At 34.5% G+C, this 15,530-nt stretch overlaps 1 protein-coding gene across 1 annotated transcript in view; it reads right to left on the bottom strand.

The window, feature by feature from the left end:
* RAPGEF5 (Rap guanine nucleotide exchange factor 5) overlaps positions 1-15,530 on the bottom strand; it is a gene marked incomplete at its 5' end in the record, with an annotated part of 119,272 nt that overhangs the window by 56,250 nt on the left and 47,492 nt on the right. The window contains one exon of the mRNA XM_083376175.1: positions 13,841-13,966. Within this exon, the coding sequence (XP_083232301.1) occupies positions 13,841-13,966 (126 nt within the window). The remainder of the gene's footprint in view (positions 1-13,840; positions 13,967-15,530) is intronic.

The raw sequence follows: 15,530 nt of genomic DNA, 5'->3' as shown, positions 1-15,530 counted from the left end.
AAAAAGGGTTTTAAAATATTAATTTAAAAATATTAAATAATACCTGACAAAACAATAAAACTGTTATTTAAGATATTTCCATATTGCTTCTTGATTGGCAGCCTCACTTGCAAATTTCTTTGCTTTTATCTGAGCATCATCGGCTGTGTGATTTATCCTTAATCATCTTTTTACAGAAGTAGTAGGATTCCATTCCTTTAGAGGTAGGCTAATAGTTATTGTGTTTGATATATCAGAAACAGTTAGGTGACTTCTCTTCTCTGAACATATTATGTTCATCTTTGGAAAAACCCTTTCTGCTTCTGCTGAACTTAGAGCAATTGTTCTGACAATATTTTTAGCTCTTTGAACACTTTCAGGAATTGCATAGTCCTGGCAATTTTTTTAAACATTTTCCATGAAATCTCGATAATCATTAATATCAATTTGGTAATTAAAAATGTCATTAAAAACAAGCAATAGGTTACTTTTTTCAATGCTGGTCACTAAATGAATGGTTGTAAATTGAGGACTACCTGTATAGTGATCCCAGAGCTCTCTGCATTTTAACTACAGAGAGTAATCTGGCATGATAGTTTCTTAAAATTGAGCAAGCATACAACAGAAATTTCCAAGTGATCTGTAGCATTCTTTAGTGCACAGCAGAAAATGAATGTTTGCACAAAACCTTATCCTTGAAAAATTGGAAGTATTTAGTGCATAATGTTAAAGCATGAATGAGTCTAATATCCACTGCATAAAAAAGTGAAGCTATGACTATGGTTTCTGGCATGTTAGTTTCACTGGGATATTCTATCTACACAATTCCCATCTGAACAAATGAAAAAGGCCCCCAGTATGTTAACAGAAATGCAGACAACTACAGTATATCACTAAGTGGACCAGCAATCTATGAGAAATTTCTGCAGCTTTATAAGTGTTTGTGATAGAAGATGTTAAGCATGATTTGCAAGCCAGTAGGTGTGGTTTCACAGATTCAAGAACACTACAGCATCAACAATGTCAACTTGGCATAAAGATTTTCTCAGGGGATCATAAATCAGCAGACAGATATTCCTAGGAATTCCAGCAGCTGATTGATTCTAAAATTACAGGCCACAGCAAATTTTAAATGTGGTAATTTTCTGTTCTGGAAGCAGATGCTTCATCAATACAAGAAGTAGATGACATCCCATTCCTTCATCAATAATAAGAAAAATGTGCTCATTGAAGCTTTCAAGGCTACCATGGATAATTTCACTTTTCTGATGCCAGGAACAATGCAAGAAAGCAAGGAGTTTATTGAATAAATCTCCAGAGCATTTCAGGAACATTAAAGGCAATAATACCATATAGGTACATCTTAAAACATATACAGTTATTTAACTCTAAAACTAATACATTAGAAACCTTAACATTTAAGCCTAAAGCCTTTTTACCTATATGAATTAACATTTTGAAATGGTTAATAAATAGAATACAAATGTAATATTCTTATATGCATTACATCTATTAACAAACCCAGACTCCTGCAATCAGCACAAAACCCATGTATCCTAAAATGGAATAAGAAAAAAAATCCATTTTTTAGCTAACCAAGAGGAGAGAATGATTCAAATGAGCACTCTTCTCTGACTTGTCTAAAAAGACTTTTATTGGTTTTTTTTCATCATTTTTCCAAGATACTAAAATCCCAACCTTTAATTCCCACTTCATAAACATCCATGGTTTTGTTATATGCAGGTGAGAACCACCTATTATGTGATATATGTACACAAGTATATGTACATTTTACGCCAAAAATATCACTTGGTTTATTGAATATTTAAAGTAAAAAAGAAATAATAGAATTATATAGTTGTGTATGATTTCTATTTAGCACATCTATTCTGCAATAATAAATCAATAGTGTTACACATATAAAAGTAAAAAAATTAACGATCCAACATTTTTTTAAATGGCATTGGGCTAGATATGAGCTAAAATTAGAATTAAAATTATTAGAGTCCAATAGTATATATTTACAATGAATAGTCTAAATTCAATTGATTAAAACAATTGAGCGCAATAACTCAGCAGTTAAACATGCTGAGCTTGTCAGCTACAAAATTAATAACCAGGTTGTGACCAGAACACCGTGGAATGGGGTGAGCTCCCATTACTTGTCCCAGCCTCTGCAAACTTAGCAGTTTAAAAACATGAGAGTAGATAAATAGGTACTACTTCAGTGGGAAGGTAATGGCATTCTGTGCATCTTGGCATATAGTCATGCTGGCCACATGATGATGGAAGATTCTTCAGACAATACTGGCTCCTTCAGCTAAGAAATGGAGACGAGCATTGCTCCTTAGAGCTGGATACAATGGATAGGAAAACCTTTACGTTGCTTTAATCTAATTTGGATGCAACTCACTGTATGATATGGCAATAGAAAAAAGTTTTACTTTCAGAGAAAAGTCATGGTTATTTTAGCTTTTGTTACAGGGAGCTGACAATAAATTTAAAATAATTGAAGAAGTGCACTGAAAATTAGTATTTTGTTCAAGAGAATGAAATATGTTAATGAAGAATTATGTTACTGTAACAGTGCAATGTTTCAGGAAAACAGGATTACATTTTGTGTACTATTTTATGTATCAAATCCTAAAAAAAAAAGTACAAGCGCAATTATTCCTAAATGTGTTGGAAAAGGCATAACCTTAATGAAGGATTTAAAAATGAGGCTATTTTTCTCTCTGTTCTCTGAAATTAAAAATATTACCCACAAATTATGAAATATCTATTTACCTAAGTCATATAAATCATACAACATAAACTGTTAAGATTTTTATACAGAAAATTAAGCCACCAATAAATTTCTTCCCTTCTGTATCAATCATTTTCTAAAAGTAAAAAAGAGTGGTCAGTGAATTAAATGTTACAAATGAAAAGACTGGCCTTGCATGGGGCCACAGATTCCAGTGACCCTCCCCATCTTATCTTTCATAGTGAATCTAAACATAAAATCATGTCCAAAGAAATGGAGTTATAACCATCCTCTTCCAAGCTCATTCAGGTGGTGTGTCCTTGATTCATAATATAACAACTACTCCCCAAGCAGTTGGTCAAAATATCAGTCTACGGACAGACTTGCTGTGTGTATTTTAATAAAAAGGCACAACAGATGAGTCCAGAAATACTGATTAAAAATAACAAAGAATTTTACACACTAATCCAATGTAGTAAATCCCTACTGACATATAAGAACCAAATCTTCCCTAGCCTTGCACCTGATGTCATAAAACTTTATAGCCATGGAACAAAAATTCAAAGCTAATTAAAATTGCTAATTGCTGCATGTGTACTTTATAGTCTGAGAATATTATAAATCAAGATGAAATAGCTTTATGACTAAGAATCTACATGTCAAAGAAAAACTTCTCAAATTACTGAGGAGAGAAGAGATATAAAACCAATCTATTCTTGCCTAGTAGGTGTATTATATAGACATCTTTAACACTTCTTGCTTTCTTGCTTTAAGAAAAGTGAAATCATTTTATAGTTAGCAGATTTAACATAAAGACAGTTCTTAGAAAATACTGTTCCTTGAGGCTTTCTATGTTTTAGTTTAAATAATAAACCAAATAAATAATTATTTTGATCCAGAATTCATAGACTAAAAGGAGGGGAATGGTTATTTCTACTATCCTTGCCTTTTTTTACATCCCATGTTTGCAAATTTACTGATTCATTAATATTAATATAATTAATTATGAATACCAACTTGAATAGCTTTCAATGGGGAGACTGGTTACTATAGAGTGATACTCATAATCTGACTATGGACATCCTATTAGTATTTGATTGGAAGATACATTATACTTTATAGAATTTAACATTATTAATCTCTCTAGGTATTAAATCTAGCAAATGCCTAAGTCCAGTTGATTTTAATTGGTCTGTTCTGACTAAAAGTGCATGAAAAACTTAGCTTTAGGAATATGCTTAGATATTAATATTTAGCTGATAAGCTTAAAATTTTACAGCTCAGGTGTCAAACTCGCCACATCACGTGACCTGTCATGACATATCGTGACTTTTTTCGCATTGCCGGAGCTGGAGTGGACGCGGCCTCTGCATGATACAACCGGCCTGTGGGCCGGCAGTTTGACATCCCTGTTTTAGATAACAGCCTTATAAACTATTTAAAAGTAAAACCATCCTAAAGCTGTTTTTTTCTTTAAGATGGCAACTTTTTCAAAATAAGTTCTTAACTGTTTTATATTCTGAATTAGTACAGAAAAGTGTTTTTTTTTCTTTCAGAAAATACTTCCTTATGACTGCTAGGGAGAAAAAGATGTTCAATTAGTTTATTTAAGATATTTTTTAAAAGTTGCAACAACAATAAATAAATGTGTGTACATTCAGAACATAGGTTTTCTAGCATATTGCTTATATTTTTGTTAATAAGAATTCAAAGGAAGCAACTCTGATACAAAACCAGAAACAACCTAACTTTCCTCATGTCTGGCAGTTATCAGAGCATACAATTCTGATATCCAGAAAACACTGGCTGGTAATAGGATTAGAAGAAGTTTGAGAATGTGCCCATTTTCCCACCCTTCCTTTAACATACAAAGAAAGTGATGTCTGAAGTGACAGGTCACTATTATTTGAATGCAGGATTTCCTTAACTCAGGAAATTGAATGCTGTAACACGCAGCAATGTTATCAGAGTCTCTTCTGCAAGAATAATGGCCAGACAATTAGCCTCTTACACAAATCAGTGACTTCTCATATACTGGGTGGCATTTAGATTTATACTTTATACTTTGGATTACTATGGAAGAAGCAAGAGAGAACATGGAAGTTTTGCAGGCTTTCTGAAAATGTGTTCCTTGTGGCAGCAGCAATTTTTGAATGGCTTGCTATACATACCTTTTCAGAAAGCCTCACAAAAGGTGGAAATGCTTTAATATTATTTTAGTGAAATTATGCAAGACTTAATAATCTTAAATCTCTGCTAAATCTCTGCTAAACAAGAAAATGCCTATGTGTATGACAGTGTATATGGGTGAGTGTACCAAAATATTATAAATTAGTCCTTCAAGAAGGTGTCTTTCAGATGCTCTTAAAGAACTTTGTCTTCTGCTCTGAAATCTTGCATTAACAAAACCACTTTATGTCATTCTGAATATTGTGACTAACAGTGACTCCCATGATTTTTTTTCCTAATCTTTCCCAGTTTTTCAAAATTCTGAAGTTTTGAAAAATGAAATACAATTATGAAAGTTTACCTTTAACAAATATTGTTATTGAATACAAAATTGCTAAGATGCATTTTGCTTATTTTCAAATCTAATCAGTTGTTTCAGTAATTTTTCTTTATTTTCTTGTCAATTGAATACTGTAAACAACAAAATATAATGGAAGAAAACAGGTAGAATCAACAAGCCAAACAGAGATTCCAAGATAAAGAGAAATTGTTCATATGTGACATATTGAAAAGTTAATTCATGGGATGTTTACATAACTAATACTGTGTTCTGTAATAGGCACAATACTGTATTGATATGAACAGCTGCTTGCTGGATGTAAAACTTTGATTGAAGTAATATTTCACATCAACTAGCTTTTTTAATGAATTTTTAAGCTATACTACAGATTGCCTGGCATTAATCCATGAATGATTATAATTATACATTTTTCTGTTATTTTCACCAAAAATGTCTTACTTTTTCTGTCATAGAATGCACCGGAATAGAGTTCTGGCACCTTTGTTCAACGTATTTTCCAAGTTTTAAAAATAACTTTTGAAAATTTGATGTTTGGTCCACATGGACTTGAATCACCCTGTCAAGCGTAGCAGGTCGACGGCAAAATCATTAAAACGGTGCATGCCGGCTGCTTGCGTGTTGAGTCTGATGCATGTGTACTTCATCAGTGCAGGCTATGATGGTGCTGCTCGGCTTGTGGCACTACTCAGTTTTTGATTGGTCGTGTGGTTGCGCGCTGAGTGCTTATTGCGGGCAGCGACCATTATGTTTCATTACACAACTGACATGTGGATGTGGGTGTGTGTACAATGATTGACTACGTGCGAAAGGTAAATAATTTCTTTATTTTAAAAAATCGTTGAATTGAAAATCTTTTTTAAAAATTTTAGTGTAAAAGTGTGACCCCAAATTTAAAAATGAAAAAAAAACTAACTATTTGTCAACCACCAGTCCTGCTAAGAACTGAATATATAATTTTTTAAATAAAAGATTAATAAGATTAATAAAAGATTAATAAGATGTGAGTTCCGGCACCTTTTTTCTTCCAAAAAAAGCACTGCTTCTTACAGAAGTCTCACATGATGAAGCAAACTCTGAAGAAATAAAAGCTAAATAATTTCTAGAGCAACATAATGGCTCATTTATAATACAAATGTCTTCATGGTACACCTAGACCATTTATGTAAATCCAGTAAAATGTGTTTTAAAATTAACATTTAAGAATAAGTGTAAAACTGTTTAAAAAGACTCTAGAATTGGATAAGGAGAAAGCCCCTCAGGGATACTCAGGGATCCAGTTTTGGTCACCACGATGTAAAAAGATGTCGAGACTCTAGAAAAGGGTACAGAGAAGAGCAACAAAGATGATTAGCGGGCTGGAGGCCAAAACATATAGGGAACGGTTGCTGGAATTGGGTATGTGTAGTTTAACAAAGAGAAGAGTGAGGGGTGACATGATAGCAGTGTTCCAATATCTCAGGGGCTACCACAAAGAAGAGGGAGTCAAGCTATTCTCCAAAGCGCCTGAAAGCAGGACAAGAAGCAATGGATGGAAACTAGTCAAGGAGAGAACTAAGTTCTATTCAAGAACTAGAACTAAGGAGAAACTTCCTGACAGTTAGAACAATTAACCAGTGGAACAACCTGCCTCCAGAGGTGGTGAATGCTCCAACACTAGAGGTTTTTAAGAAGAGACTGGACAGCCATTTGCCTGAAATGGTATGTTTCCTGCCTGAGCAGGGGGTTGGACTAGATGACCTCCAAGGTCCCTTCCAACTTTATTATTATTATTATTATTATTATTATTATTATTATTATTATTATTATTATTATTATTATTATTATTATAGGGCCACTTCCTCTTGTAGCAAGTCCTGGCTAAGCAGAAGAAGAAGAGCAGAAATTACACAATTACAAGCACATACGGGGCCCGATTCTCTCTACAAAGATTCCACTAAATGTACTATTAAGTAAGCACAATGTGTAGAGCAAGCTTTATTCAACAGCTGAATAAATGAAAGTAACATAATTTACTGTTTCCCTTCATAAATAGCAAATTAATTAAAAAGAATAGTAGTGCCTTCAAGATATAGTAATCCTTATGTTCAGAGTAGTACTTTCACTTATAGCTTTAAAGGTGTTACTTGCTCAGGGTTTAGAATGTACAGCAAATGAAATTAAACATAATACAATTTCAAATTTAAATATTTCTTATCATATATTTAGTGTCAGGTATCAAAATCTGTAACTTTGTCCGAATGAATGTTCTGACATCATGCAAATGGAATTCTTCTTTAGGCATGACACTGAACTCTAATGTAATAGTCAAACTCAAATTCAAGGAAACTCAAATTCTGCAGCCAGATTTAATTATGTAAATTAAGCAGAAATGTATACATACGCTAATGTTGCATAAATTACTTTGCTTCCAAAGCACGAAGTATTATTATTTAATATGTTCCCCACTGAGTAAACACCTGAAAGTATGTTATTAATACGCAGCACTGGATTCGTTGAAAAAACTCAGGAAATTTCTTGACATTTGATTTGACACAGCTTGACCAAGCTATAGACCTTGAATGTCTACAAGTAATCTCAGTCATCCAGGTCCTGGTTGTTCCAAAGATGCTTTTCAAAAGGAAACTTGCCTTTCTTAGTTTTTTTTTTCTTGAAAATGTTACGCTTCTCATCCAAGAAGCTTCTTTAGAACTGGGACATTTCTGTCCAGTTGCCTTTTCAAAAGGACTTTTCGGACCCTGGACTTTGAAGATACCTCTAAAATAGCTGATCAACCTGTAAACATAAAGGCAGAGTTCTTTCCTTTGTGATTTCTCATCTCTGGGATTTTCTTTTCCGGCAAAGAAACTCTTTGACTGAATTAATTTATCATCCTGTGCTTCTTTGAGGCTGGGCAACTGCTGATCGTTGACATATCTAAAAAAATCTTTATTTTTTATTCATTCATATATACATATAGCCTTTATTGTTTTTACAAATAACTCAAGGTGGAAAACACTATATAACACAGTGAGAGGGTGTGACTGGCTCAAAGTCACCCAGATGGTTTTAATGGCTTAGGTGTGACTTGAAGTCAAGATCCCCTGCTTTCTAGCCTCTCTCATGACAAATATCTGAGTCTCGACAACTTTCACATGTAGTTTATCAACATACTGATTGCACTGTAAGCCGCCCAGGGTCACTTAACTAAGTTGGGCAGCTATAGAAATTAATTAATTAAATAACTGAACCCTACTCTGATGATTTGTATGTTGCTACCCTTAAAAAAATGTGCCAGAAGTTGCAATTGCTGCAAAATACCGTAAATTAGGCTGCTAGCTAATGGAATGTACAGAATGCCTGTAGTAAAAGATAAGACCTATACTTTCTGAATTCAATTTAAGGTTTTATATTAATGCTTGCTTATATGATTATTCTAGTGGGTTTATCCATTATGAACCCCTCCAGCCTCAAGATCTGGAGGAGTAACCTTCTGAAGATGTTCTCACAGTCTTAGGCTAATAGTGGGAGAAAGCTTTTCTTCTACTTCCTTTAAACTCTGTAAAAATGTATTTCTTTCTCCCAAGTTCTAATTATTAGTTTGACTTGTTTTCATTATTATATTATCATTGATTGATTGATTATATTGCTAATATTGATTCCAATTTTTATTATGGGGTTTTTTTGTTAGCCATTTCAGTACTTGCTTCAGTAGAAAGGCAATTCACAAATTTCACAGACAAAAGTTAACCACTTCTTGTGTAATAGCCTTTTTCAACCTAGTTCCCTCTAAATGTTACAACTACAATTCTCAAATTTATAATTAATTTAACTGAAAATTTCAGGCATTTTAATCCTGAAACCTCCATAGAGCACAAGGTTAAAGAAAGATGACACCAAAAGTTTAAATGATGCAATACAATAGATCAGCAAAGGGATTGTTTTTCACCCAAAGATACACAAACAAATGAAGCAATCCTATGCCCCTAAGTGTGATTTCATTTCCTGTGTTTGTATAATAAAAGCTAAATTTATGGACTTTTACATTTACTAAAAGCATTATTTATGAATGGTTATTTATTCAGTTTGCCACAAATTTTTTGTGAAACTAGACTGTGGGTTTAAAAAATGGTTGAATATTATACATGGCCTATGTTTCCAGGATTCTAACAATTTTGTGTTGATTTCTAGGAAACATCCTAAATTAGTATGTAGCAGAGAAAGATATTTCCCAATTTACGAATATAGTGCTCACTTGGGCAGCATATATACTAAATTTACAAATATATATTTAAAAAATGGGAGCAAAAACACGTTACCTAACAATGCAATTATGAGTTTTAACTTTTTTTTTGTCAGCTATTTTAATAGCTACTTCTTCCATAATCAAGCAAAATAAGGCAACTATTATTTCCCATACACTGTGAGAAAAAAAATAAAACAAACTCTTCTAATATTTTCTATTAGCTAAGGTCAGCAATTTCAAGTCTTTTTAAAAAAACAAAATTCAATATGCCATAGTACATAAATAATACTGAATACCTAATGAGGTGAAAATTGAAATCTACTAGTTCTTTTTCAGACAATTAATGTTAATAAAAGGGACAAGCTTTCAAGAACCACAGTTCTCTTTATCACATATGTGGTGAATGTATGGATAAACCGATATAGAATTTAAATTGGGATGTTTGGAGGGAGGGAAAGGGAGGAGAAGATTATGCAGATGCAGGTTACTTGTGAGATCATAAATATCTAATCAATTAACAAATGTAATGTGTTAAATCACATTCAGTTTGTTGAGATTTTCTGAAAGACTTGAAACTTTTTAATGTAAATGAGCTGAGAATCATTTATATACTTTTATACAATTTTATAAAAAGGGACGCGGTGGCTCAGTGGGTTAGGACGCTGAGCTTGTCAATCAGAAGGTTGGCAGTTTGGCGATTTGAATCCCGAGTGCCACGTAGCAGAGTGAATGCCTGTTACTTGTCCCAGCTTCTGCCAACCTAGCAGTTCAAAAGCATGTAAAAATGCAAGTAGAAAAATAGGGACCACTATGGTGGAAAGGTAACAGCGTTCCATGCGCCTTTGGCATCTAGTCATACCGGCCACATGACCATGGAGACATCCTCGGACAAGCGCTGGCTCTTCGGCTTTGAAACGGAGATGAGCACCGGCCCCTAGAGTTGGAAATGACTAGCACATATGTGCGGGGGAACCTTTACCTTTACCTTTATACAATTTTATGGGTTCCTGCAAGCATCTGGAATCTAGATAAAGGATCAAAAGTTTACCCATAAAGCATCTCACAGCTTGGGACCAATATTCATTTATGTTACTTTCCATTAGGTTTGTTATATATTGTTATTAAGGGTTAATGTGTTTGATTTAAATGTGTCTCCAACTGTTTTGGAGGGAAGCTAAAGTTTGGATTTGAGCGGGAAACCAGCTTTTAATTTGATTGGTCACCACTTAGAGGTGGCAAGTATAAATAGCTTTCATTCTGTCGGTTACTCTCAGTCCTGTTTATTCTGTAATAAATCTTGTTGTATTAACCCAATCTGGTTAATGCCTCCAAAAACCCACTACACAATAAGGTCTATGACATATCAATGACATCCTCTCAGCACTGCCCACTTGCCACGGCCACGTGGCAACAGCCACTTTGGTGTGGCCATCTTGGCACAGGACAAATCACCACAGGAAACTTGATCTGAGACAACTCAAATCATTAATGGTCACCAGACAGCTATCACCATCCCTGCTTGCCCTTTCTCTCCACTGGGAGCTATCATGATAGCATGCTGAAGGAGAGATCTGCAACACCAAAATTGGCATGGATGCCACCCTCCCAAGAGGGTCTGCAGGGAAAAAGAAACAGATGAATGTGGCATGGGCATGGCAGCAGGTTAGATGTGCCTCTCTCATGGAGGCAGCAATGTTGACACAGCAGTCAGCCATATGGAACAGACATGTTCTGACCTGACCAAGCAGTTGTGTCCGTGGAACACCAGACCCAGAGATGCAGCCCATCATGACACTGTGATCGACAGCTGTGTCCCATAAAGGGAAGTGCTACAGGAAGCACATAGAGTTGTTCCAAGACAAGTTTCCCATGACAATTTGTCCCATGCTGAGATGGCCACACCAAGGTCCACAGCAACATGGCCGTGGCAAGCTGGCGGTGCTGAGATAGCAGTGCCAAGATGTTCCATTCCATTTGTGACATTCCACTATTTCCAAAATATTTTAGATATCTTTCCTTTTGAAATGATGCTAATTATGGACCATGTTATATAAATTATCAAGGGATGAAATCAAAGCCTTCATTGTATAGTTGCCCATCTTTTGCAGCACTGGCCCCAGGTTTATTATTATTTATTTGTTGCACATTGGTATCAAATGATTTCACAGCATAGTATAATCCACTTAAGTAAGCAGGCTAAGTTTTTCTTAGCATTTTTAAATGTGTTAAGTGTATCTAAGAGTTTGTGTGTTATCTTTGCTTTGCTTCCCACCAAAGATTAAAATGCAATGATCGTTTGGGAGTTTGCCACTGGACTGCAGAAACTCAGTTTTGAGGAGGTGTAAAAAAAGAACAATAAGTTACTCCACTGCACTCTACTCAATTTGTTTTTGGTGGGGTTTTGTGAACTTATTTTTAATATCATTTTAAAAGCAGCATCAATTTAACATAAATTATCACACTGCAAAAACATAACCTGATTAAAAAAAACAATAAATTAGGTAACAATGAGATGGCATGGACTGAGATATTTGAGGGACCTTTTCCTGGTTACATCTCCCTGTTCTATCTGGTTCAGCAGGAAATGCATTTTATGGGTCCTGTTAGCAGGGAGTTTAATCAGGCAGGACATAGGAGGAAAACCATTTCTGCCATGGAACACCATCCCCTTCCCCCCAGGTGAGGCTGGTCCCAACCCTTCTGGACTTCCAGAAAGCCCTAAAACTATGGCAAAATGGAGTCTGCTAGATAACTACAGGACAACTGAATGCAATTTTGCACATTTTGACACCATTCTGTTGTTTTAATTTTCTTTCATTGTGCTTTTATTTTTTAATTTCAATTGGATGTTTTAATGATTTTATGTATTTTGGTTGTTTTATTATGTACACCGCTCAGAGTCACTATGTGCGATGGGCAGTTATACAAATGTGATTAAATAAATAAATGAATAAATAATATGAACAAGCAGCATTACTGGAGAAAGAGAGAAAAAGTAAGTGAAAAAAATACACCCTAAAAATTGATAAGACAAATCATGGACTTGTAGAATACTATAAACAGAAAGGTCCTTTGTTTTGCAGATAGAAATAGGACTCCACAAATTCCCTTTTTGGAAATCAAGACAATACAATGTACTCCCAAATATGAATAACTCCTAAAATTAAAAAAAAAATCTTGCCTTGCCATCTCTATTACAACATTTGCAGAAAAGAGTTGTTCCAAGGTTGTCCAGTAATGCCAGTATGCTGGTCACATATAATTAATCCTAAAAAGACTCTAATAAACCGATTATTTTCCATTATTTTAAATTACCATCCACCCCTACCAACATAGTCAGTTACAAGAAATGATGGGGAATCATCATTTTAAAAATCTGGAAGAAACATAGTGGTATATAAAATCTAGTACATTAAATGAATTAACAAGAAAGACAGGATTAAAGCATCATAGGAAAAATGACCTCTTAACTGAGAGAACAGAGACTTCTTCAATTTAATTTAAATGCCTGAGATTCAAAGTTAAATAGCAATATCTTGCAGGAAATGTCAGTATGCAAGAACAGAGAGTCCATCACATATTTTAAGAATGTAAAACTTCTTAGAACACCTGAATATCTTGAATGGATTTCCTAAATGCCAAAATAAAAACCTTACCATATATTGGTAATCAAACGTTAGTGTAATTACATCACATCTTTAGATTAAATGCTAAGGAGAATCCCTTTGATTGTCATATGAGTTACAAGTAATTTAATTCAGGATTTTTTAACATGGATCCCCTCCATGTCCCTGAGACTATAATTCTCAAATTCCCAGCCAATATAATCATGTCAACACATCAAATAGATAACTGCAACACTTTAGAAGCATTACTTTTTGTCTGTTAGTCTAAACAGCTCGAGAAAACTCTTCCTCATCCTAGCACCTTCCCCATCTGATAGGAAAACATTTGGAAGGTGCCAAGTTGGGAAGCCTGGTTCAAAGTACACTTTTGAAGGGGAAGAATCTGAAAAAATGCCAGATGCAAAATGTAAATTATGAGTCCCATTCAAAGATATGAAATAAGTCATCAATTATGGCTAACTCTCTCTCTCTCTCTCTCTCTCTCTCTCTCTCTCTCTCTCTCTCTCTCTCTCTCTCTCTCTTTTTCCCTCTCTCTCTTTCTCCCTCTCCCTTTCTCCCTCACTCCCTTTATCCCATGTATGAATGTATGTAAACTAAGTTAAACAGCTCTTACTTCTCGTAAGTATTACAGAATTACACTGAAAATTAAATTTCATTAATTCCACTATGAATCATTCCTGGACTGTACCCAGTTACTTTACTATTTGGGGGGGGGGGGAAATGGAAAAATGTCCTACCTGGTCAGTATTCCCTAGTTCTCTTTTGATTGCCTGTGGACCATGACAATTTTCTTTTGCAAATTTCTGGACAAGTTCAATGTGCCCAATATCTTCTCGTTCTTGAAGCTTGCACATAACTCCTGCCTTCAGCGTTGATGGAAAAGGAAAAAGATATTTAAATCCACAATCCCAGGACATGACCCTCACAAACTTTTAACTTCACCAAAAACTCATCTTCTCCATTTCACCCTCTGAATTGTTCCAATTTTATGCTGAGCAAATCGTTGTTTCTTGCTTTAAAAAAAAACAAAACAGGCACCAAACAGTCACACAACCTTCTCCTTCTATGTGATGCTTTCTCCTTAACATAACAGAGGCAATGTTGAACTAAATAAGCTGCTTTATGGATGCAGCTGATATGCAGGCAGTGCGTTTGTTCCCGTCAACTTGTTTCCTGTTACATAAGAGAACCACAGTAAAAGTTACAAATTCATTGGAAAGTTAGCCAAGAACAGGCCTGGAAAAGGATGGACAGCAAGAGAGTCATTCCTAAAAATAACAGCACAAGTTTTTATTTCACACACTCCACCCTTTTTTATGTATAACATATAACTATTAAAGTATGTTAGATAAAAAAGACAAAAGATATGTACATTATAGATATATGTATTTGATTTTTGTTGCTTCAGGCATGACCATCTATAAAAATAAATGTTTTGTATGGAGATATCAAGTGTCTGTGAAAGATAACTAGCAGTATTTTTTATACACAAATGTCTCTATGTGCAAAAGAGACACAATTTAAGAATCTAAATTACATCTTTTCATATGGATAAAAAAGACAAAAGATATGTACATTATAGATATATGTATTTGATTTTTGTTGCTTCAGGCATGACCATCTATAAAAAATAAATGTTTTGTATGGAGATATTATCAAGTGTCTGTGAAAGATAACTAGCAGTATTTTTTATACACAAATGTCTCTATGTGCAAAAGAGACACAATTTAAGAATCTAAATTACATCTTTTCATATGGCTAGCATAGTCATAAGGAACTTGGGCTTGTTACCAGAAAGCTCGTAATTCAAGTTACCCAGTAGACTGCAGAGTTCATTGGGTGATTCTGAACAATTATTCTATCTTAGTCAATCTCACTTCAGAGGGAATGAAGAGAAAACTCCACCTTAAACTTATAAAAAGGCAGAACATAAATGCAACAATAAACAATAAAATTGCTCCAGAGGTTTTGCCCTCTGAAATTTAAATCAGATATGAGAGTAGTAAAATACGAGGAATAATTAACTGCATTTAATTAAGAAATGCATTTTGTTTCTGTCATGATCCTGTTTACTCTTTGAAGTACTACAGAGTCTGGAAAACCAACTCAAAACTAAAGCCTATCCCAAAATGTATGTGCTACCTTTTTTGGTATCAAATTCCACATGTGGATCTAGTAGTAAATCCTAATATGTCAGGATGTTTATGTTAAGTAGGACGAAGGGAAAATGGTTGTGGTCAAAACAATGCAGAATGTATGTATTACAACTTGGTGCCCATCTTGCAATTATGACATAATCCTGTAGTCATGTAACTGACACTTGCAACCTTATTTGACAACTTCCTACAAGCAAAGTCAATGGGGAAATCAATGGGAGGTCTCAAGCAGGGACTATATGACATCCTAACTTTGGTAACTGGCAAATAT

The sequence above is a fragment of the Vipera ursinii genome (assembly GCF_947247035.1).
Source record: "Vipera ursinii genome assembly, chromosome: Z".
Lineage (NCBI taxonomy): Eukaryota > Metazoa > Chordata > Lepidosauria > Squamata > Viperidae > Vipera > Vipera ursinii.
Note: the sequence above shows the minus strand (reverse complement) of the source record. Positions and strands in the feature narration are given on the sequence as shown.